General features: G+C 34.9%; 2 protein-coding genes across 2 annotated transcripts in view; both read left to right on the top strand.

The window, feature by feature from the left end:
• The first annotated feature begins 987 nt into the window (after positions 1–987).
• Positions 988–1,803, top strand: LOC150102440 (PRELI domain-containing protein 1, mitochondrial-like). The gene has a single exon (XM_090399462.1). The coding sequence runs from the start codon at positions 1,148–1,150 to the stop codon at positions 1,787–1,789; it is 642 nt and encodes a 213-aa protein (XP_090255588.1). The 5' UTR covers positions 988–1,147; the 3' UTR covers positions 1,790–1,803.
• Positions 1,804–12,876: 11,073 nt separating this feature from the next.
• The window catches only part of LOC150102439 (1-phosphatidylinositol 4,5-bisphosphate phosphodiesterase classes I and II-like), a 900,535-nt gene continuing 886,654 nt past the window's right edge, over positions 12,877–26,757 (top strand). The window contains exon 1 of the mRNA XM_090399636.1: positions 12,877–12,996. Within this exon, the coding sequence (XP_090255762.1) occupies positions 12,898–12,996 (99 nt within the window). The 5' untranslated portion in view covers positions 12,877–12,897. The remainder of the gene's footprint in view (positions 12,997–26,757) is intronic.

The raw sequence follows: 26,757 nt of genomic DNA, 5'->3' as shown, positions 1-26,757 counted from the left end.
AAATATCAAGAAGGTGGCAAAATATTCTGGAGGTTGTTGAAGAAGCTTAGGAATGGATGAAAGAGTGCTGTAAAAGGAATTAGAGATGATAAAGGTGAAATGAAAACAGGAGAAAAAGATATCCTTGAAGTATGGAGTAATTACTTTGAAAAACTGCTAAATGAAACAAGCAGTGATGATAGCACAGTGATAAAAAACACTGACCAGGCATGCAGTCAGGAATACATATCCATACTTGAAGTAGAAAAAGCCATCAAAGGCTTGAAATGTGGAAAGGCAGCAGGAGTAGATGATATTCAACCAGAAATGCTGAAGTATAGTGGTATAAGAGTCTTACAGTGGCTGCACTGCATAGTTCAGAAAGCCTGGACAGAGGGACGAATTCCCGATGATTGGAGTAGAGCTCTCATAGTACCCATATATAAAAAGGGAAATAAAACTGAATGTGAGAATTACAGAGGTATTTCCCTACTGAGTGTTCCTGGCAAGATCTATGCAAGTATACTTGAGAAACGGTTGAGAAGAATTGTGGAAGAAAAGCTTGGTGAAGAACAAGCTGGATTCAGGCCAAATAGAGGCTGTCAGGATCAGATCTTCACTTTACGACAAATAGTCGAGAAAGCATGGGAATATAACAAAGATCTGTATTTAAGTTTTGTCGATTTGGAAAAGGCATATGACAAGGTGCCAAGAGAGAAGCTATTCAATACGCTGCAGTTATATGGTGTCAATGGGGCATTATATCAAGCAATACTTAGTCTTTATTTGAGTTGTGAGTCAGCAGTTAGAATTGAAGGAAGTACAGGAAGATGGTTTAATGTTAAATCTGGTGTGAGACAAGGATGTACATTATCCCCTCTGTTATTCATTATCTATATGGATCACATTATGAAGGAATGTGGTATTAAACCTGATATCAAAATTGGAGATGTTAATGTCAGCTCTTTGCTTTATGCGGATGATGTTATACTTCTAAATAAATCCGCTACAAGTGTTTTGTGCGAATCGTGGAGTCGTTCGTTACTTGGGAATGTTCATTCTTAATTAAAAATGAAGGAAGAATTCAGGATACTTCTTTAGCCAGATGAACGAGATCAGTATCAATGAAAAGGAACAACCAGGAGAATTGCTTTGAAATATTTACGAAATGGTCAAATTTTATGAGCGAAATGATACCTTTCACTTCTCGTGGGAACAAGTTGCCTTAGCTTTTTGGGCTAGGTATCCTAATCCATACAGCAAACATGTCCTATCAGAAGATGTAATTTTCAGAAAGGTTAGAGATGGAAGATTATACTCAAAAAGGCTTCTTACTAAAACCAATAGGATTCCAAAGTGGGGTGAGAGATTTATTCATACACGTTCTGTACAGGTTATAGAGGAATCAGTTATTGATCCCAAGAACAAAACAATTACTACATACACAAGAAATATTGGGATGAGGAGCATCATGTCTATTGAAGAGAAATGCATATACAGACAAAGTGAAGAAAACCATAAATGGACTATAGTGGATCGTGCTGCTTGGGTATCTTCATCTATTTTTGGATTTGGAAGAGCTATTCAAGCATTTGGAGTGGAAAGGTTTAGAAAGAATGCAGTCAAGACATGCTATGGTTTTCAGTTCGTATTGGAGAAAATGTTTCCATCGTCTCCTTTACAAGAAACTACCATTCCTTATATATTAATGGAAAACAAGAAATTAAGAGAAAAAGCTAAAAAGGCAACTGAGTTGGCCAAATCAACAGCTGTCCCCTTGGTTGCAGCATGTACTCCAAATAGCCAATAAAGCTATTGCAATTAGCCTCTTTTTTTTTTTTTTTTAAATTGTAGTCTTGATTACAAAAATTATTACTGTTAAAATAATTTTCTGCTGCTAAAATATTGAGCATATCAACTATTCCCAGACATGTTATAATTTAATGTAAAGCACAAAATATATGCCAAGGAAAAAATCCTAAGAAATTTTTGAAGAAGCAAATTAGGAGTTGCAATTCTTAGTAATTTAAAATGTGGAAACATTTTTTTTTTTTTTTTTGTACTGCATTTTTATAAATAATTATATTTAAAAAATATATTTTATGTATATTTACAAAAGAACATTTAAAGTTATGATGTATCTTAACAATCATTTAAAACCTTGAAAATGATTTTGATGTACTGAAGTATATTAATCATAACGAGATCAATTGGAAAAGCATATTATGAAATCTTTGTGTGTGTGTTGTAATTTTTATGAAAGATTAGTTATTTCAGATAATCTGTTATGATCTCAAAGTATTTTATCATTACGGCTAGAAAAATCTAGGTGTAATGAGATGAAAAATTGTGGAATAATCCGTACCAGAGGTTCCCGTGTTGTTGGGGTATATGGAAACTTTTAAATGTTTAAAAATTATATAGTAGCATACTTTAAATTAATATTTTGCTGAAATTAAAAAAGCTGCTTGTGTTGTTATACATGGCATTCATTATGACAGACATATCAACAGGTAGTGTCATGCATTATTAACATTCACAAGACATTGCATAATTGCTGTTATATATTTTGCTGTTATTTCCACCTTTCCTTTTGTTGAAAAACTCTAGCTGTGCATATGCATTGTCGGGAATGTTTCAGTCCAGCCTTAATCTTTGAAGAATATAGTTTTTTTTTTTAAATGAATAGCAGCGATAGACAGATTTTTTGACCAGAGTGAAAAGGAAAGTTGAAAAGATTTCTGTGTTAAGGAGAGAGTTTGGGTAGAGTTTAAGAAAATATGAAGCATATTTAGATTATGAAGACAGATTGACAAAATGCAATTTGCAGAAATTGGTGGATAGGAGGAGGAGGGGGGGGGATATGATTGAGACATATAAGCTGTTGAGTGGTTATTACCAGATTAACGTCGGGGAGGTTTTGCACAGAATGGGTGAGGATAGCAGGAGAACAAGAGGTCATTCCTGGAAGCTGTATAAGGAGGGTGTGAGCAAGGGAGTGAGGAGCAGGTTTTTTGCATGGAGAGTGGTGAGTGATTGGAATGCTTTGCCCGAGAGTGTGGTGTGTGCAGAGACAGTGAATATATTTAAGGCACAGTATGATAAACTGTGTGTATAACAGTGGACCTCCCACGATGAGTCTTTGACTCCATGGAGGTTTTTGTAATAATAATAATAATAATAATAAGATTCTCTGACTAAATTGAATAGCTGTTGTAATAGATATGGTATGAAGGTCAGCAATAAAAAGACAAAGACAATGAAAATAGGCAGAATCATTGAAAATGTCAACTGTGCTGTGAATGGAGAACCTGTGGAACAAGTAAAACATTTCAGCTACTTAGGCACAATCTTTAGTGAAGATGGTAAACTAAATATAGAAATAGACAACAGAATCAGCAAAGCTGGTATCGTGGGAAGTCAATTGAATAAATTCATATGGAATAAGAAAGAAATTAGTTGGAACACTAAATTAGCTGTATACAAGACTGTGTTCAAACCAATTTTAACTTATGGATCTGAGAGCTGGGTCAGAAGTAAAACACTTGACCAAAGACTAGAGACCGCAGATATGAGAGTCCTGAGAAAGATTAGAGGCGTGAACAGATGGCATCAATGGCAATATCATATTAAAAATGAGGATATTAGGAAAGAACTTGCCATAGTCAGCATCCAGGAATGCGTTAGCAGAGCTAATCTCAGATGGTATAGTCACTTAAATAGAATGGGAGAGGAAAGATTAGCAAAACAAGTGTTCTCTGCCAAGTTGGCAGGAAAACGACCCAGAGGAAGACCAAGATATAGGTGGATTGATACGGTACAAAGTGCCTTAGACGATAGAAATATAAGATCTGATAATGTTGGAGTCTTGACAAGTAACAGACTGATTTGGAGGAAAATTGTAGATAGGAAGTTAGTAATGATTTAATTTTTTCATGTAGTACTGTCATATCCTGTACACCCCTTGAGGGTACATGGCAGGAATTTGATGCTGATGATGATGATGATGTAATGATACTAGTACTCTAATATCATGCATGGTCACAAATAATTCATAGCTATATTATAATACATGTTTCTTGCTTCTATATGAATCATACAGGACTATAAACACGTGGCTCAGCAGTCATTCATTTTAAAAAAAACTGTTTAAGGGGATACTCTTTTGCATACAGCCTGCAGAGTGAAATAAATAATATTTTAAGTACAATAAACATACTTTATTGCATTAATCAATATTATGTACATTGTACATATATCCAATGTACAAATAAGAAACTGAGTAAAACATAAATGCTGTAATGTACTTACTCCATAACTCATTAGATTAACAGTCAATGGGAAGATGCTACCTATGAGAAATTTCTTATCCTCAAACAGTGCTAACATGATTTGGTCTGAAATTCAAAAATGTTCAAGTTATTTTAGAGTCTGATAGCTTTTAGTGTACTGTTTGAAACAGGTTAAATACTAATTCACATCACTGTTCTTACAATTAATTAATTCATTCATTCTACCACTTTAGTGTTACTATTTCTACATATTAAGAAGAGTAAATGAGTTGAAGTGTTAGTGGCACTGGCCGAGTTGATTTGCTCAAAAAATTACTGAAGGAATCATAAAATACATATGAACACAGTGGAAATATGTTTATTGAAGTGTAAATTAAATATCTTCTCATTGTGTTCACATGTATTTTATGGTTCTTTCTTTTATGGATTTACAGTTATCTTTACATCTAAAGGCAAAGCATTATATATATATATAAGTAAATATGAGACAATAATATTAATTGTTGTCTCATATTAATTAATAAAAACAGAAATAGAGTAGGTATGGGGCTTTTTCTACAAGATTAGGATGGACAAAGAGAGTGTTATAAATGATTACAAGGAAATGTCCATTCAAGGTGGAGATGCAAGTGAGGAAATGGCTATGGTTTTGAAATATGATATGAAGTCCACGATGAGATATTTGGTTGGAATGTTGTGATGGGCTTGGAAATTTGGGGGTAATAAAGAAATGTTACTGGCTTAACATATAAGAAAGTAATCATTTTGGATTATTTTTAATTATGAAAATATAGATTGCAAAAAGATATAGGGAGCATGGAAAATGAATATCATGAGTTTTTGAAAGAAAATTGCCTTAGGAGATATGTAACAGAAGTCACACGAGGATTAAGAATCCTGGATGTGATAATGCATCAGAGGATGTTACAATGAATGAGATTTCAAATCTGCCTCTAGATGGTTAAGTGACTATGAGTTATTCATTTGGGAGGTGGATGGACAGGAATCTGTGAAGGAGTTGATCATACTATTGAGTGCTAGCAAGATTTGCAGAGGAAAGGTGCCAAAAGGAAAAGAAAGCAAACAAAGCAGTGCACTACACACATGAATAGTGCCAAAAACAGAGGTTTCCAAGCAAAGGCCAGATAGTATATACAGAGTCCATCAAAAAAATACATACATACTTTAATAAAGATGTTATCTATGGACTTTTTTCGAAGTTGGATCGAATTATAGTAGCAATGTGTAGTATGATGTTATCTCAAAAGATGTTATTACTCATATGAATACTAGCATCAACACGTGACTGGTAGGACAGTCAAACAAAATGGCCGAGGCACGATTGTCATCTGAGGAACGCAAGACCATTTTAAAGTGGTACTTCGAATTCGAGAATGTTGAAGTTCAACACCAATGGAGGCATGATTTTGCAACACAACTTCCAACATGCCTAACAATTGTACATATTTGTTTGTGTTTACTGGGCTCAAGAAAATCCATTCGTGTGGACAAGGCAGTCAATTTACTGCCTTGTCCACATGACAAGGCAGTAAATATCTAAACATGCTAAACACATCTATTTTACCTGCCATTCATGCACTTCATGGGAATAATCAATTTCTCTTCAACAAAATGGAGCACCACCACACTACCACCGAGACGTGAGAGTTTACCTCGATGAGAGTTTGCAGGGACAATGGACAGGATGAAGAGGTGCAGTTGAGGTTCCCCCCCCTCACGTTCTCCTGATTTAACACCCTTGGACTCTAAAGGATGTAAGTGTATCATAGAAAACCAGCCACACTCGTGGCCCTGTGGAAAAAAAATTGAAACGGCATGTGCAGCAATCCCACTGGACACTTTGGCCAACATTGCCTAAGCAGTAGTTCACCGTAATAATAAGTCTGGACACTAATGGTAACCACTTTGAGCACCTCATGTAACTGTAGAAATCAAAAGTAACTTGTATTCATCCCTTGATGTCTGTATAAATTTACTATCACAACATCTTATATAGGTTTTTCTTTTGCTGAAGTGTGTTTACATTTTTTTGACGGACTCTGCATGAGCAATCGTGGTTAAAGTACTGGTGTGAGTGGTTAGGACTGGAATATAGGATTGGGTTGATAGGTACATGAGTCTAAAATATTAAGCATGGGATTATAAGGAAGAGTTCTTGCTTTAATAATAATTACAGTAGGTGTGTCTCCTCCTCCCATATCTATTTGACTGTGATTTTCTGAGACATGCATTTTTTTATTATTATTATTATTTTTTTTAAATAATCAGTTGAAACTGAATCCACACGATGTTATGCCATAAACAGTTCAGGTATAGTGTGTGTTCAAGGAGGATAGAGAGAAAAGAACTGGGGGAGGAGTGTTATTGATGATAGCCGATGAACTGCAACCAAAAAGAGTAGAAGTTCAACCAGTGAAAATAGCACATTTGATGTGAGATAGAGGCCAACAGAACAAAATAGACAGTTGGATACTGCTATGGACCAGGGGATGGAAAAGATGATAGGGATAGTATGCATCAGCAAATAGGCTCAGTGGAGGGCAGATAATAATGGGGGATTTCAGTTATGGAACATAGATTGGAAGAAGGAGAGGATACATGGGAGGAAGGAAATGGAATTTATGAAGTTACTATGTAATAATTACCTTAGACAGTATGTAATGGAAAATACTAAGGTGTGAGTGCTTGAATATACTAGAGTGTGAGGGTTTGAGAGTGCTTGATCTAGTAATTGCATCTGAGAATTTGTCTATAACCAGTATGACCATGTTGCTGCCAATTGGTGAGCGTGATCATATAGTCAGAGTCTGAGAGTGGAATTTTTATTTAAGAGGGGGGGGGTTATTATGTGGAATTACAGGGCTGGTAAGTATCACAAGCTTTGGGGGATGATTGCTTGAATCAGTGCCATGGCATGTGAAACTACAGGGGCTAGATGTTGATAGTGTATGGTAAAAGAGTGTTTGAGGGGAAGTAATGGCAGACTGCATACCTAGAGTCAGGAGAGTAAATAAGTGGGAGTTATTTACTCCCACTTGGAAATAAATGGATGAATATCATTAAGCTGGAGTGGAAAAAAAAAAAAAAGAAAAAATTGTGCAGGGAATTCAAGGAGAAAGGTGACCAGCAGGCACATGAGCAGTAAAAAGCACAGGTCAGAAGGGTCACCAGTGTGGTAAGAAAGGCAAAAGCAGAGTATGAAAGGAAATGAACAGTGCAGGCCAAAGATAATTCCAAACAGTTCTTTCAATATGCTGCAAGTAAAAGAAAGAATATTTATGGCAGAACGATTTTAATGAATGCCGATGACAAATAATAACTGAATCAATTGAAATAGTAGAATTACTAAGTAAACACTTTGTACGAGTATATCATCCAGGTGGGGATAATGCAGTAGTGAGAGAGAGAGAGAGAGAGGTAAAGGCTTATATGGGAACTGAGGTGAATGAAATGGAGGTGCATAGCATATTACAGAACCTTAATGTGAATACAGCTGTGGGATTATTATTATTATGTGATACCTCCAAGAAGTCCAAGGACTCATCGTTGGAGGGCTCTCTCTCTACTAAATACATCTCACTCTCTCCACTACTACTTAATTCTCCTACTATGATGCCACTATCATCACCAACAAATAGTACTTTTCATCAGTAAATTGTGTTGTTCTGAAGAGTGTTTGAGGGGAAGTAATGACAGACTGCATACCTAGATTGGTCTGTACTCAGGATGAAAAGCCTGGGTTTCAAGGAGAAAAACCCTGCTACCTCGATATGAGATCGGCTAACCAACCATCAAACGAAAAAGCCTATAAGGATTCCCCTTGCTTAGATTAAGGATTAGATGGTATACCAGCTTGAGTTTTAAGTGACAATGCTAGGGAAATGTCAGTGCCCCTGACCACAATGTTTAATCTAAGTATCAGCTCTGAGTTGGTCTTGGGGGGGGGGAACAGTTTCATTGCATAAAAGAGGCTCCAAGACTGATGTAGCAAATTACCAACTGATCAGCATATTAGGAGTTGTTGTCAAGGTACTGGAGAAGTTAGTCAAGAACAAAATACAGGAATAGATAGAAGAAAAATGGGATACTGTATGGGGGGGGGCAACATGGTTTTGTGAAGGGTAGGCTATGCCTTACTGCTTGCTCATGTTTTATAATACACTGACAGCTGAGTTGTACAGTGATACTGCTAGATTTATCAAAAGCCTTTGATAGGATAAAACATGGAATTGTAATAAGTAAACTGCAGCACATGGGATGAATATAGGACTGGTGTCATATATGAGAGAGTGGTTAATGGATAGATATCAGAGAGTAATTTGTTCAGGAGAAGAGTCCATAAGAAGGTCTGTGATTAGTGGCATGCTACAGGGATCTGTTCTTGAACCACTACTGTTTAATTTGTACATTAAAGATATAAGAAAGGATCTGCAAGGAACTGTTCAGTTGTTTGCTGATGATGCAAAGTTGGGTCGATCAATAGTTAATACAGATGATGTTAAAATTTTTCAGGATGATTTGGACAGACTGGCAGTCTGGACAAAGGAGAATGGTTATCAGTTTAATGTGGCAAAGTTTAAGGTTATGCATTTTGGGATGAAAAAATTATTACCAGCTGTATACCACATTGATGTAATTGTACTTCAGGAAATTGACAAAGCCAGAGATTTGAAAGTGTTAGTGGACAGGAAGTTAAAGTTTAGAGGGCACATAGCAAAAATGGCTAAAGCAGCTCATCAGATTACTTGGTTACTGAAGAATACTTTGACGAGCAAAGACAAGCAGGTTATTATTCCTCTTTACTGAGCCTTGATAAGACGCCATCTTGATGACTGCATGCAGATCCCCCCCCCCCAACCTATAGCAACAACTAACAATATATTTTGTTCTATTGGCCTCTCTCTCTCTCTCTCTCTCACACACACACACACACACACACACACACACACACACACACACACACACACACACACACACACACACACAAGACAACCTCAAATGAACCATCACCCTCCAGATCTAAGATGCTTTAACTCCCAATTTTGTTGGTTATAGTTGTTCAGCAATAATCAGCAATACCTCACTTCCTGTCCTATTACCTCTATCCTCACTAACCAGATCTCACTGATGCCTATAATTTTTGGCCATGTTGAGCTGACCAATGCCAGAACCCATTTCCCTTATTTCTGATACTTTTGGCATTAATGTACATGCATTTTAACATCCATTTGAACTCATAATTACCCATGTGTAATGTCATTACCAATCCATTCAAATCTAAAAGCTGTGAAATCACATAATCTTTTCTGTACACATGCATTTATCCCAGAAGTGGCCAGACACATGCTTGATTGCATCTCCCCCATATCTCTAGTTTCCTGGTTTTGCACTTCCAAACTCTCAGTAAACAACATTTTCACCAAAAATCTTACCCCCCCCCAAACCATTTAAATGTAGTCCATCAGGCATATATGCTTTTCATCCATCAAATTCACTCTATACATCTATAAACTACACATCATTCCTCCTGCAGAATCTTGTCATTGACTCATTAGCAATCATTTTTAGACACAATTTTTACTTCCTTACTCTTCATTTTTGTTCTTTCAATAACTCTTTCACATCCTCTCTCATTGCACATTTTTTCCCTTTCATATCATTTGTTCCTGCCAAAACAATGAACTCTCACTTTTCCCCTTTGGGAAACAAGCTTTCATCACTTTCTCATTAAGTATATCTATCATGGAATCGTCCATGGGGTTAGCCGAGTGGCTATGTGCTTCGCAACCATATGCCTGGAAAAGGAGTGTCCTGTGTTTGATTCCTGTTGCTGACGTGAGAAACTTAAAGATCTTTCTCAGACATAGCCAAGTTAGCCGGTCTTGGGCGTGTCTTGAGCCAATCTCTGATCCATCTAATCAATGTACTATTTATTCCCATCCTCTGCAGCTTGTACACCAACTTATCAAGTGGTAATCTATCAGACGCTTTTGCAAAGTCCAAGAATATATTTTATAACAATGTTATGACCGAGTTGGATAATGGGAATGGATACACTATAATAATGTTGGATTTTTCTAAGGAATTTGATAGGATACCATGCGATAGGTTATTGTGTAAACTGGAAAATATGGGATTGGAACATAATCTATTGACTTGGATCAGGGGATGCATGAGAGACAGATATCAAAAAGTGGTATACAGTAGGTGTGAATCTGCCAGATTTAAGGTAACCAGTGGTGTACCTCAGAATTCAGTCCTTGGGCCATTATTGCTCAATCTATACGTTAATGTCATCAAGCACAGTCTGTCATCAGATTTTCAATTGTTTGCTGCTGATGTGAAGATAGGCACGGCAATCAGGGATGCAACTGATATTCAGCAATTACAAAATGATTTGAATAGACTGGAAATCTCGGCAAACGAAAATGGCTGTCAGTTTAATGTTAGTAAGTGTAAAGTTATGCACTTTGGCGTGATTAGAGTTCCAGCGGTATATTATTATTGTTATTACGTAACACCTCCAGGGAGTCCGAAGACTCATCAACTCTACAACTCTTTGACTCCACCAACCATAACTACCATCATCATCTACACCAATGCCATCTACCGCCGACCACCACCACTAGTATTTTCACAGACAATCACAACATCCATGCCCACAGCGGGATTCGAACCTGCAGTCTTTCAGCTGGAGAGCAGATATGCTAACCACTCTGCCAACCAGGCCAACAGGGTTATGCTACAAGAAACTGAAGAGGCAAGGGATCTTGGTGTATTGGTGGATAAGAATTTTAAAGTTCAAAAGTCACATAGAAAAAGTTGCAAATACAACTCAGAGGATAATTGCCATGTTGAAGTGAACCTTGACATGTAAGGATAAGGAAGTAATTTTGCCTCTTTATAAGGCTTTGATAAGACCACACTTGGATTACTGTGCGCAGATTTGGTCTCCTGGGGGATAAAGCTGTGGAAAGGGTACAAAGAAGAATTGCAAAGATTATATCTGGATTATGGGATTTAGATTATGAGGACAGATTGCGAGTATGTGGATTGCAGACTCTGGTTAACAGGAGAAAGAAGGGTGATATGATAGAGGTCTATAAACTTTTGAATGGGTGTTATAGCATTTCAAATGATGAAATTTTTCATTATATGGAAGGCATCCATAGAAGTTACGGTTGTTCTCAGTCAAGAAAGGGTTAAGAGCTAGGTTTTTCTCCCAGAGCAGTGAGTGAGTGGAATAATTTGCCCTTATGGGTAGTGAGTGCATCTAGTGTAAATTAATTTAAGGGAAGGTATGATAGCTAGGTTGGGTAATTTACAGCTTCCCTCGATGAGTCCTTGACTCCCTGGAAGTCTCAGATAATAATAATATCACTGTATACGAGTCTCCCTTATCTAACACACTTGTTACCTTATCATAAAATGCAAGTAAATTACTAAAACAGAACCCTTTACAAATCCATGAATGACCATCATAAAGAATGCTATGTCCATCAACCCAATCCTGTATTCTATTCCTTACTAATCTCTCCAACACCTTGGCCACTTTTTTTTCTGGGATTATCCAACGATTTTATCCCAACCAACTTACTGTTATTAACACACTTCCATGAAGTCCCAGGACTCATCATGGGTGGCCACTCTTAACATTTCAACCCCTATTTAAAAGGGGTACAACTTTTCTACAATCCTGATATTCTTGTAATTACATATCCCTGGATTACGTTGGAGAGACCGTTGTTATAAAACTTATTTTTGGATAACTGATTTTGATAATAAGTATTTCAAAAGATAGACGTTAAAAAAAAAAAATATATATATATATATATATATATCCTCCATGTAAATATTACTGCAAATGTATAAAGCTAATGAAATGCTTCGTGTTTATAGAACAATCATTACTCTCGTGTTCTCACTGTATATAAGAAAATACGAGAAATACTCTAATCATGCACTAAAGATAAACATTTCCCTCCTTCTTTAAGGAATAGAATAATAGCATATAATTTACTTGGGCATGTAAAACCGACTTGGTTTCAGACACCTGTAGACTTACATGCGGCAATATCCGCCGTTAAATTAGGTATGCACATTAATTTCAGTAAAGCAAGTTTTGTCAAAATTATTAGTTTACACCGAAGCAGACACATAAAAAGAGCCTGCTAAATTTTCTCCTAAACCTAAAAAAAAACATCATCAAATCAAAATATACAGCCTTCGCCAACTATATTTATAATAAATACTAAAGAAAACGCCATCATGAAATATTTGTTACTTATGTGCTGCCATCTGAAGCAGATTTTGATGCTATTTGGCACGAGTTTATAAATAATAAATTCCGAAAGTAATGGTTCACAGTTCATTAATGTGCGGGTTTGTTAAATGATTATTGTCAATGACATGGAATTCACCGTGTCATCTGTTGATTTTACCATGCCTTATACATTCGGAATAATGCTGCACTGCTTGCGCGGTTCAGTTGGAGGCTGCGCCATGTAGTAAGAGAGCCAAGTAGAGGTGGAGTCAAGTTAGGCACGTTCGTTTACTAGTTTCTGTCAGAGCAAGGAAAACGGCTGTCTTGAGCTGATGTAGGAATATGGCAGGAGCTAAATCTGGTGTACATGTTGTCCAACTCAAGCCAATCTCAGTCCCTAAGAATCTTCAGGAAGGGAACAAATTTATAAAGTGGGACGATGTAAGTACCCATCATCCAAAGTTTTATATCTAAGTACAGCCGCATGATTTGAAGTTCACTTGCGCTTCCAGTTACCGCGGTCTGCCTTCTCGGTAGTTTGAGGTGATCCTGTTGCTTGATTTTGCGTATAGGTTTGAATGAGAAAAAAAAAATCGCTTTGGAATAGACATCATAATATGTAGGCGATATAAATAATTGGTCATTTGTTATGTGAAGAAAAAACATAATGAAATTTTTATAAAATTGCAGTATTTTAATAGTTTAAAAATGATTTTCAGGACTGAGATGATGCGGCACATCGCTTGCATGTATCGTTAACGTAGATGTCTTAACCCAATACTCCCCCCCCCCCACATTTAAATTTAATACTATAGATATGTTTTTGAAAGGGTTATCATATTGCACATTCCGAACTTTACAGGCGCTTCCTCTCAAACAGGCGTAACCATTTTTAAGAAAATTTGAAATAATTGTCGAGATCTGAAACAAAATTCCTGTACATTTTTTTCTCCTTTTAATAATACATATTTTTTTTGGCTCCGGTTTCTTTCTTTCTGAATTAAACATAATTTGGTTATATAATACAAAGTATCGGCAGAAATATGCAACTGGAAATTATTTTCGCAACAGTTTTAACTGCAGTGTGCCATTTGGGAGTAACAGGATTAATAAGACAAATACTTTGAAAAATTTTAAAAGTTTAGTGTATGTTTTAATAGTAAGAGTTTTTGAAAATTATGTTCATGGCGCAGTCGAAAACTTCCGACAAGTTTCCCTGGATCGAAAAGATCTCGATTCGAATCTGTGGAGAATGCAGATGATTTATGAGTACCTTGCACCGAGGTTGGGTTAGCCGGTCTCGGACACGTTTTTCGTGCGCAAGGTAAATCAGTTCGAATACAGCTACAATCATTTCTGATCCTCACCAGTTTGCGAGAATAAATTGTGATCGATTTTTTACACTGTTAATTTAATTGAAATGTATTAATTATTAATACCAAAGGTATGTAAAAATAAGTAAGGAAACTTAATGACATGAAAATATTGTTCATTCATATTCATACGATAAACTTTAAAGTGTGTGTGTGTGTATATGCACACCTTAGAAGATAACTTTTTATAATGCTCTTTAGCTCTATTTTTATAATGGAAACATACTATTTAAATATGATTAGAAATAAATGTGTTGATAAAAGATTCTTTCCTTTCAACCTCTTCATATATCTTGCCTCTTATTGGCATAATCAAATAATTAATAGAATGAGTGATAGAAGTTGATATTGCTATCTCAATTTCACTGCAGTGTGAAACAGTTGTGATATCACAACACTAGATTTTTTATTTATTTATTTTTAATTAATTATTTATTTTAATATGAAGAAGGTCTGTGATCCTCATACATCCAGTGTCATTTGTGATAGTTTAAATTTTTCATAATTCCTGTAATTGTTTTACTGTTTTCTGTAAACAATTTCTTTCTTCAGCTATATAAGAATTATTGTTTAACTGTATAAGGAATCCTGATAAAGTCCAGATTTGAGATGATTCAAAATGATCTTAGCATGTAAATGCTATGGACAAGCATTAATCAGTGATAAACTATGCTACATTACACAGTTGCTGCTATGAACGCACTAACAAATAGAAATGAGGAGGTTGTGCTCTGTATAAGGTATTGGTCAGAATACACATGAACAATTGAGCTTCAGTTATGTCATCTAGTTTCCCATCAGTGATATAACTAGGTTTTGACACTCTTGGCAAATTCATAGCTGCATTCCTTATTTGTGTCTGTCAACTTAGATAATTGGTAAAATATGATTGGCTGAGTGGTTAGCATATTCGTTCTCTAGCCAAAAGGCTGTGGGTTCGAATCCTGCCGTGGGCATGGTTGTTTGTGATTCTCTGTTTAAGTGGACGGTAGATGGTGTAGTTGGTGAACTGAGTGGTGGAGACAGAGTTCTAGAGTAGGTGCCCTCCCTCGATAAGTCCTTGGACTCCCTGGAGGTGTCACAAAATAATAATAATAATATATCCTATTACTGGCATCCTTAGTAACTGTCCCTGTGCTCTAGCATTCTTACGTGCCGTTTCCCATTATGATGTTGGAATTCTGGAAAGGATTCAGTAATGAGCAAGTTATAAAATATCAAGACTCCGGAATGTGGGTTGTGGGAGAGAAAGTTTAAACTGCAGAATTTAGTAGAAAGATGGAAAAGAGGAGATATGATAGACATTTAAGTTGGTTAGGGACTTTTGGTCTGAACTCTTATAGAAGTTCAAATAACTTGGCTGCCAATAGATTGGCTTGGAAAGTTATTCTTCATGGGAGTCTCAACCTGCTTTAGGCAGATGAGGAAGATGATAATGGACTTTTATCAGATTAATACAGAAAATATTGTACACAATGGGAGGCTATCTCTGGAAGTTGTATAAAAGTATGATGGTGAAGCGAGGTGTAGATTTTTTATAAAGAAAGCAATAGGTAAGTAGAATGCATTGCAGGAATTTTTTACGCATGCTTGGAGCATGTATAAGTTCTAAGGTTCAATGAGATATATTGCTCACTGAGTGAGATTTTGAGTATATATAATAATAATCAACTGTGGAAGTACCAGTAATGCACTCGCATTTCGTTTATTCTATTACACTAAATTAATTACATGAAATATGTTAAATATAAGCAGATCAAGCTATATTATCCCCCCCCCCTTTATGAACTTGTATCATCATTATTATGTTTACTGATAAAACATTGGAGTTGCATTTCATCTTCATTAATAACCATACTTTGCCTTGAAAGCATAAGAGAATTGATTTGGAATAAGTTCATGTCATATTGATTGTTTATATTTGCATTCTGTAAAAAACTTACTATAAAAATTAATAGTAATTACTTCCCAAAACTTAGATTGCCCAAACCTTAACCACATTCACTGTATACTAATCTAAGTTTTGGAAAGTAATTACTTAAAAAAATAATAAATAAATAAAAACATTATGAAAAATTAACAGTAATCACTTTCCAAAACTTCAAGTTTGGCATACAGTCAGAGTGGTTAAGGTTTGAGCAAACTTTAAGTTTTGGGAAGCGATTACTATTAATTATTCATGTTCTTTTTTTTTTTTAATTATTATTATTTTATTTTTAATCTATGCAACTTTTACAGTTGTTTGAACTCTGATAGTGTAATCCTAGCACCTGAGCTGCAACCAAGACAACTGCGGTGCTAGGCATATTCTTCATGATTCATTCTTATGATTGATGTTTTCAATGTAGTTAACCACTCGGCCAACCAGCCGGCCTGGTTGGCCAAGTGGTTAGCATATCTGCTCTCCAGCCAAAAAGGCTGCGGGTTCAAATCTTGTCGTAGGCATGGATGTTTGGGAATGTTTGTGAAAATACTTGTGGTGGTGGTGGACAAGAGATGGCGTCAGTGTAGATGACGAGTGAACGAGGTTGAGTGATGGAAACGGATAGTTGTAAAGTAGGTGCTCTCCCTTGATGAGTCTTGGACTCACTGGAGGTGTCAAATAATAATAGTTATTGATCTGTCTCCCTGATTGTGTCCATATTATGCTGGATGAAATATATTGGAGTTTCTGAATAAAATTCTATATTTTTTTACATGTGTAAGCCAGGAAAGTTTCTATAAATAGATAAAAAAAAAAAAAGAAAAAAAAAAAGCATTGTTTGATAATGCATTTTTGGTGTGTAGTTTCCCTCCTTCCATCACTGAGAAATTGCACTTGAGTCATCTGAAGTCAGGTATCAGCAACCAGGAGCTCTCTGCCTACATATTAATAATCATACCATAGTAAATAACAACACAAAAATTTGAGAAGTGTAAAGTTAAATAAAATAGTAATCAGACCTGCCAAGAGAGGATTTTTTTGTCCTCCTATAAAAGATATAAAGTTTAATTTCATTTCATTGATGAGAAGAGTCATGTTGTAGTTCTTAAAATAGTTCAGTAAAAAAAGAAAAAAAAACTTTAAAGATTCTCTGTTACTCTAGCTTGATTTGCTGCTATTTTTTTCTATTTTATTCTGCAATTAATTACATATGGATAAGAATATATATTTTCTACTTCTTTTTATATAGATTTTTGCTTATGAAGATTTCATGAAAACTTGATACTGGCTGTTTCAAATTAAAATTTAAAAAGAAAAAAAAATCCGATTCCAATAGTGAGTTTGTTTGAGTGGTTAGCATATCTGCTCTCCAACCGACAGGCTGTAGATTTAAATCTTTCCATAGGTATAGATGTTTGTGATTATTTTTAGAGCATTTGGTCTCTAGAGCAGGGTTTCTGAACTATATAAAAAAATAAATAAAAATAAAAAAAATTTACAAAATTAATTTAAAAAAACATAGAAATAATCTTTAGACCACTCATAATACAAATGTATTGTAGGTTTACATAAAAAAAATGTGGGTAGGATAGGAGCCACATGAAGAAAGGGGAGGGGGCTTAGCTTTAAAATCTGTCACGTGTATGCTTGAGGTGTCTTATTTTCTAATTTTTGCTTTGTTTAGAATAACTTTATAGTGACATTTCCATGTTCAAATTTCTGTAGCTGTTGCAATGAATCATGTTGAAGTTTCTGAAACAGAAGAGCTACGATTGAAAAACTGGCATTCAAATAAATGATTTACTGACTAAAATTATATACAAGCTGGCATTTTGTTAGATCAAACCTAGAATTATCAGAGGCATTTTAACAATACACTTACTAAAGACACAAAACGACCTGGATAGCAAGGACTTAATTTTAGTCAGCAAATTCTTTAATTGTATTCCAGTGTCTACATAGTATTCTGTTTCAGGAACTTTTTAGTGACAATTAACCTCCCTACCGGCCGATGTTGATGAAATAGTGACACCAAATTGCACTTCTTATCCATGTTATTCAATGGGTGTTAGAGTTTCGTATCCAGATTTAGCTGAACGTCTATAGACGTCGTGGCCAATTGAGGGGTTTAATGTTATTTGTGTCTTGGTTGGAAAGATCTGGTCTCTGTTACATTACGGACCATGAAGAATTCTAATAGGCCATTTAAACTTACACTGATAGCTGCTCTGACTGTAGTGGCAAATTTATTATTTATTTATTTTATTATTTTTTTTCCCTTCTCCTCCTTCTGGAACCTTTAGGGTGAGTGGTTGTTCTTTTAAAATAACAATCTATAAATGAATAAATTGATGTGTAATATATGAATATATATTACATAAAATTTATGAAATAAGGATTAAACTAAATTTATTATAGTCTAACCGAGCGGAAAAATCTTCCAACGTAATATATGAATTTTATGGCCTTGGTTGTTTTGGTGATAATTCAAAACAGTTCTCTCTCTCTCCCACACTCACTCTCTCACATTTTGCTTGTTGCAGTTTAACGATAGTTATTTTTATAAGAATCAGTCTTCAAGTCAAGATATTCCAATTTTTGGATAAAGGATTCAATCAAGAATATAATTTCTTGGCATCTTTAATTTATAAAATATTGGAATATCTTGACAAATTATTTTAAGAATTCCTTGGCTTATGGATAGTTATTTATATAAGAATCAGTCTTAAAGCCAAGGAATTCTTAAAATAGTTTGTCAAGATATTCCAATATTTTATAAATTAAAGATGCCAAGAAATTATATTCTTGATTGAATCCTTATCCAAGTTTAAGAAAACACAGTTTGCACTTGTATATAGAGGCTAATGATTTTGTATCAATTGCCTTAGTATCCCATAATGCAAAGCACACATACTTTTGGTGCATATTATGCACCAAAAGTATGTGTGGGAAGCATTATGGGAAGGGCCACTACCCAGACCGGTTTCGATTTTTATTGAGGTCTCATCAATGGGAACCAGACCCAGAAGGGATACAAAGGTTGAGGTAATGAAGAAGTCATATATCTTCCATATACAAGTAGTGAAAAGGTGTATCACCTATTATTAAATTACTCTGGATTTCAAAATTCCAATTTTTGTTTGTCAGGCCATTTGTGCACACATGCACAAATGGCCTCACAAACAAAAATTGGAATTTTGTTTTTATGTTGAAATTCGAATTTCTGATCTCTGCTCTGAGTGGACATAACTTTTCTGCTGTCATTAGCAGTATAACCAGTGGTGAGCTATAAGGGGCTTGCGTGAGCCCTTTGTTAAATTTTTCTCAAATTTGCGAGCCCCTTATTCTTCTTGTTTACTTTTTTATTTTTTTAAAAAATAATTATTTTTTTTTTTGGTATGAAGGTCAGCAATAAAAAGACAAAGACAATGAAAATAGGCAGAATCATTGAAAATGTCAACTGTGTTGTGAATGGAGAACCTCTGGAACAAGTAAAACATTTCAGCTACTTAGGCACAATTTTTACTGAAGATGGTAAACTAAATATAGAAATAGACAACAGAATCAGCAAAGCTGGTATCGTGGGAAGTCAATTGAATAAATTCATATGGAATAAGAAAGAAATTAGTCGGAACACTAAATTAGCTGTATACAAGACTGTGTTCAAACCAATTTTAACTTATGGATCTGAGAGCTGGGTCAGAAGTAAAACACTTGACCAAAGACTAGAGACCGCAGATATGAGAGTCCTGAGAAAGATTAGAGGCGTGAACAGATGGCATCAATGGCAATATCATATTAAAAATGAGGATATTAGGAAAGAACTTGACATTGTCAGCATCCAGGAATGCGTTAGCAGAGCTAATCTCAGATGGTATGGTCACTTATATAGAATGGGAGAGGAAAGATTAGCAAAACAAGTGTTCTCTGCCAGGTTGGCAGGAAAACGACCCAGAGGAAGACCAAGATATAGGTGGATTGATACGGTACAAAGTGCCTTAGACAATAGAAATATAAGATCTGATAATGTTGGAGTCTTGACAAGTAACAGACTGATTTGGAGGAAAATTGTAGATAGGAAGTTAGTAATGATGTAATTTTTTCATGTAGTACTATCATATCCTGTACACCCCTTGAGGGTACATGGCAGGAATTTGATGATGATGATGATTAAGCAACAAACTCATATGGTAACCTAACAAAAATTAGTCTATTCGGCAGTGTATAGATTATTTGGAATTATTGTTTCAACTCCTCTATAACGAATGTGCCCAAGTTTGAAAATAAAATAAGTGCATGAACTATCTTTACCCTTCTCTCCTTCTGGTAATCAATCGTATGGTAAAACCAGTAGCCAATCAAATGTTTTATGAAAGATTATAAAAGATTTCATTCTTATTATATTTTTATAATTAAAAAATGTTTTTGTTATGTAAGATAAATTAATACAGTTGATTGTATGCAAATATTTCATGTCTAAATCATGAAATATTTGTTTAAGAAATGATAGCCTTTAGAGGTTAATTGTCCTCTCATACTTTCTGATTGGAATTTGTACACAAGCTGTATTAATAAAAGTTTTGGTGTGAAATACGGCTTTTTTTTTTTTAACAAAGGGCTCGCATGACGATGCGAGCCCTTTGTTAAAATTTCCATAGCTCACCACTCTCTCATTCTTCCTATCTTTCCTGGATATGTAGTATTCCTCCATTTCTATTCTCAGTAAATCATCCTCAATCAACTATGTTTTTCTGTTAGTCTGATTTATCAACTGACATTACGAATTCTGTGTTTTCCAGTGTGTGCCAAGTATTTTGTTCCAGCAGTTGTTCTTATTATACACAAAGTGGCGGATTGATTGATTTTTAGCTAAAAATTGGAAAAAATAAAATAAAATAAAACCCCATAACGATTATATTTCTTTCCAAAGAGTGTTAGTCTGATTTAGAATGCCAAGTATACAATCGAATGGGAAATGCAGAAGCAGGTTGTTTTGAAAGATTTTTTTTTTATGATTAGTTGTGGTTTCTGAACAAGAAATGATTTATTTTGCTTATTTTAATATGGTCAGGATAGGAAAACTATTTTCAGCATCGGCTTCTCTAAATTAATGTTTTTCATTGTAACATTCGGATGACAGCTAAATAACAGGGATTACTTTGAGGAGGTTCATAGATGAACAAAACAAATATTAATAAAAATGATTAAACTAGCTCAAAGTTTTTAGAAGACTCCTTAATGAGTACTTGGTAGTGTATATCATTTTCTAACTTCATAACTTGCCAGCCTCTGTAGCTCAGTCAGACCATGTTCTTTATGCCTCAAATCCCATATCTGATGTGAAGATCCTTTATCAGGTCTTTTCAGTTGAAGCCATGTTAACCAGTCTCATATATATTTAGGTTGCAGGGTTTCCCCTTCCAGAAACTTTTTTTTTTGGTCTGCAACCAGGAAAACTGTCCAGGAGAACACAATTGATAGACAAAAATACATTATAACCAATAGCTTTATATTGGTTCCATACCCATTTGTATAGGCATCATTCATTCTCCTATCATAGTACTAACTCCATATCTCTATGGAGGCTTGTTCTAACAGTTTAATAAACAAGTTTTGTTAGAATTGTCATTTGATTTTTTTTGCGTAATTGCGTAAATATTTCGTCCTAGGTATCTTAGGACATCATCAGTACAGTAAGGCAATACTAGGAATGACAAAAGAAAGGGTGCGTATGTACAAAGGAATTCAAATTGCGTGCAGTGCCGCGTTGCATCCTGAACTTAAATTAAATTGAACTAAATTACTTAAATTAAAATTAATTACAGTTAAGTAATTATTTTACACAATTTTGTATGACAATTTCCCATACTTTAGGGATGGCAAGCACATCATTGCGGTTCAGATTTGGTCTGTGGAGTAGGGCTTCAGCACTTTCTTTATATAAACGTTCATATTTATATGAAGATCTGTGTAGAAGTTTTGTCTTTTTCCAATGGATCTTGTGGTTTGGGTTTTCCACTCCGTGTTGAGCGAGGCCTGATTTATGCGGTTTGAAGAGGTGGAGATGGTCTTGATGTTCCGAAATGCGATTAAAAACTGATCTGCCTGTCTGTCAAAATAAGAGAGTTTGCAGGAGCATAGAACCTTGTATACACCAGGTAGTAGCATAGGTGAAAGTTTATCTTTAGGCGAGGGTAACAAGTTTTGGATCTGGTTGGTTGATGGGTTTGTAGGTCAGCAAGATTGTATTTCTTCATAATTTTCGTGAGCTGTTCAGAGATGCCTTTGATATAAGGTATGGGAATCCTATGGGGTTGTTCTTGTCTAGGTTGAAGTGCAGAGAAATTGCTGATGATTTTTTGAGTTGTTTTGAGATTGTAACAATTTAGAGTGGCTGTGTTTTTGATTATTTCCAATTCTTGTTTTAGAGAATCCTCAGAGGAGCATAATCTGTGTGCTCTGGTTACCAATGATTTAATGATGCCAATTTTTTGAGAGGGATGATGAGCTGAAGTATTGTGAATGTAGCAGCCTGGAAATGTCGGTTTGTGATAGAGGTGGAAATGGAACCGTCGTCTTTTCTTTGGATGTGTAAATCCAGAAAGGGGATGCCTTGTGGGGAATCTCTTCCTAATGTAAATCTGATGCGAGGATGAAGCAGGTTGATTTTTTCTAAAAACTGAAGTAGCTCTTGTTCGGAATGACTCCAGACTGTGAAGATATCATCGATATATCGAAGCCAGAGTTTTGGTTTGGGTTTGAATGCGAGGATTTTTTCCTCTAGTTGTTCTATAAACTGATCTGCCAAGTTGAGTGACAAGGGAGACCCTTTTGCTGTTCTCTCCTCCTCTTGCTTGTAGATTCTTCACATGGAAAGGAAAAATCTACAAACCGAAATGATGTTCTTACCATTTCTAAAGTATGGGAAATTGTCATACAAAATTGTGTAAAATAACTTAAAACTGTAATTAATTTTAATTTAAGTAATTTAGTTTAATTTAATTTAAGTTCTGGTCGCAATGCGCCACTGCACGCAATTTGGATTCCTTTGTACATACGCACCCTTTCTTTTGTCATTCCTAGTATTGCCTTACTGTACTGATGATGTCCTAAGATACCTAGGACGAAATATTTACGCAATTTAAGTAGTTGCCAGCCTGGTTGGCCAAGAGGTTTGTGTACCCACTCTCCAACGAACAGGCTGTGAGTTGGAATTCAGCCATGGACATGGATGTTTGTGATTGTCTTTAGGTGGAAGATGAAGTTCATTGGCCAGTGTGAGACCACTGCCCCACTTATTGGAGGTCCGAAAAATTTGTTCTGTACAAAAAAAAAATTAAAAAATATAAAATTAATAAAAATATTAAAAAAAAAAACACCTCAGCCCACCCATAGTACAAATGTACCTATAGGTTTACATAAAACCTTTCATGAGTGTGAGCCATGATTTTTTTTTTTTTTTTTTTTTTTTTTTTTTTTTTTTTTTTTTTTTTTAAATGCATAATATGTGTGTCGATATCTGTTAATCTTCCTTGAAGTTTGTATTACTTTTTCTATGGTCATTAAAAATGCTAAGGAACTTTTGTATAACTAATGCTAATTAAGTGTGATATCAAGAATCAAATGCAATGGACAGTTACATTAATTTAAATGTGTGCATTTATGCTTTTAACAGTGGTACTGAGTGTTTGTTAGACCCTCCATAGCTCAATTGGTTCAACATTGTCCTTTGGTCAGGAAGACCTGGTTTGAATCCCATCCAGGATATGGAAACCTTTGAGAGATTTTTAATCTGAAGGCTTTTTTTCACCTTGTAAAAAGGCAGACTGGCCAAACCAAATGAACATGCATAATTTACTGACATAATATTTTGCTTTTCATAGTCTTAACTTATCTGGCAGCAATTCCAAAACAACCACAGAATTTTTTTTTTTTTTTAGGAAGTGATCATCACTTGGTTTTAAGTAGGATAAAAATGGATATCACGTTGAAAATAATAATATGTATGCAGTATATATGTATAAAGTTTTAAACGATTAAAGTTGAATAGTTTTTGCAGGTAAACTGTACTCAACTAGACTAATTTTAGAAAAAATATTGGAGTCTCACTGACAACCTCTGAAGAAAATGTTCATTGATTCCGCTAGGATAACATGTGGTGAAGTCTTCTAGTATAGAAAAACTAAGAACTTCATAGCAGATGGAAAGAAGTTAAAGAAGCAATCCTGGTAAAGAGGAAAGTATTTTGAAAGTTCCTAGCAAGTAAGTTGGCAAATACAGAGAAAAATGCAAGAGAGCTAAGTTGTGTGTAAAAGGAGCTAAACAAGTTATAGAAGTACTGGCAAGAATATAGAAGATAAATATCAGGAAGGTGATGAATCATTCTGGTGGCTATTGAAATAAGCTTATAAATAAAGGAGTGCAATAAAAGGAATTTCAGATAAGGGTGACATGAAAACTAAAATTAATGATATTCTAGAGTGATTACTTGGAAAGATTGTTGAATGAAACAAGAAATGAGAGAACAGTGGTAAAAAATCAAGAGGAATATAATCAGGAGTACATATCAGTATTTGAGGTAAAAAAGCTGTCAAAATTCTGAAATGTAGGAAGGCAGCTGTAAGATGATATTCGACCAAAAATGTCTCAAATAAGAAGTATAAAAGCAGTTGCTGCTCTGCATAATTCAGAGGGCCTGGTCAGAAGGTCAAATTCCAGATAATTGAGTAGCACTGTCATAATTCATATCTATAAAAAAGGGAAATAAAGCTAAATGCGAGAATTATAGAAGAATTTTTTAATAAGTAAATAAATGTTCCAGGTAAGATTTATGCAAACATACTTGAGAAGAGGCTAAGAAAAATTGTGATTGAGAAACATGTATAACAACAAATTGGGTTCGGGACAAATAGAGGTTGTCAAGATCAGATTGTCACTTTATGACAAATAGTTGAGAAATCGCAGGCATATAATATATGACAAGGTGCCAAGAGAAAAGTTGTTCAAAACATTAATTATGTATGAGATCAATGGAACAGTGTGCAGAGCAATACATAGCAGTTAGAATTGAAGAACAAGGTGGTTTGCAAAATCAATTGTGAGTCAAGTGTTTACTTTGTCACCACTGTTATTCATCATCTATAGGGATTACGGTTAGAAAGAAAGTGGCATGAAAAAACTTGAAAGTCTCCATGATTCACTAACTAAATTGAATAAAAGCTGAAAAAAATTGGCAGGAAAATGAGCAAAACTATGAAAACAGGCAGGAACATGAAAAAACTTCAACTGCATTTTCTATGGAGAATATGTAGAGCAAGTAAAATATTTCAGCTATTTAGGCACAAGTTTTAGTGAAGATAGCAAGGTAAATATAGAAATTGCTAATAGAATATACAAAACTGGTATGGTGAGAAGCCATTTAAAATTATATGGAATAAGAGGGAAATTAGCAATATACAAGATATTGTTCAAACAAATTTAAATTTGTGGATTTAAGAGTCAGATTAAAAATAAAACATTTGATCAAAGACTGGAGACCAGATATGTGATTTCTGAGAGAAATTATGGTGAGGTGAACAGATACCAAGATATTAGGAAGAAAGTTGACATTATTAACATTCAAGAATGTGTGAGTAGAGCTCACATGTCACTTGAACAGAATGGAAAAAATAGCAAAACATATTTTGATTAATTGACAGCTACTACTGTGTTAAGAATAATTAATTTAATATCCTGATATTTTGAACTTCATATTAAGGTCATCATCTGGAGTACACACACATACAGAGAGAGATTGATGAGCTATATTACAATTGTTTGAATTGTAATATAGCTCGTCAATGATTTGATCAACCCTTATTCTGATGATTTGATCATCAGATCGATGATCAAATGATTTGATCATTGATGTCGATAATTTGATCAACCCTTATTCTGATGGCCTGACCTGTAGTGGAAAATAAATAAATAAAAAGCTATGAACTATTTATAACATGGTCAGAGAACAAATTCATATTAATACTTTTAATACAGCAATAGTGCTGGTCTAATCAATAATTTAACAGAAGCATTTGTTATATTAAGGCTAAGATCCTGGGGTACTACAGTTCTAATTATAATTTATAATGAACTCTTAGAACAAAAGTTATGCAGGTAGAATGTGTGCCATCCATATTCTTGGGACTTTTAGAGTATCATTATTATTAAGATTAGGGTGGTTATTAGAATTTCACAGGCCTCTTTAAATTTGCATTCGTATCCTATTTTGGTGTGATGTAATGAACATAAAAAAGGTGTCTTTCCAGTTGATTCTATATAGAGTATTCAGGGCATGATCAGAAAGGGGATATTTACCTTATTTATATGCTAATTTATACCATATGCTATAAATAAATTCGAACCCGCAGCCAAAAGGCTGCGGGTTTGAATCCCGCCGTGGGCATGGATGTTTGTGATTGTCTTTGGAAATACTAGTGGTGGTCAGCGATAGATGGCGTTGGTGTAGTTGTGGTCAGTTGGTGGATTGAGTTGTGGAGACAGTTGTACAGCAGGTGTCCTGCTCTTTGAACTCCATGGAGTTGTCAAATAATAATAATAATCATATTTATTAAATTTAATACATCATTGATGTTCCTTTTTTGGATAGAAATTGCGCATCCATTTTCATCTATATAAAACAAATTACAGGTGCATTGAATATGGTATTCATCTTGAGATGATGCACCTGGATATAAGACATTACTCTAGTCGGTACCTAGTGATTTACCATTGAAGTTTGGCTTATGTGCAGCTTTTCTTCCATAAAAATCAAAACTGTGCAACAACTTCTTGTGACTTAATAAGCAAGGTGATGGTCTTGTATAGGGAAATAAAATTCATCTACCACCTAAAGACATTAACAAGCAT

Source organism: Typopeltis vanoorti, chromosome 10, assembly GCF_054136105.1.
Source record: "Typopeltis vanoorti isolate ZY-2024b chromosome 10, IOZ_Tvanoo_1.0, whole genome shotgun sequence".
NCBI classification, from domain to species: Eukaryota; Metazoa; Arthropoda; class Arachnida; order Uropygi; family Thelyphonidae; genus Typopeltis; species Typopeltis vanoorti.
This window is presented reverse-complemented; position numbering and strand designations above follow the sequence as displayed.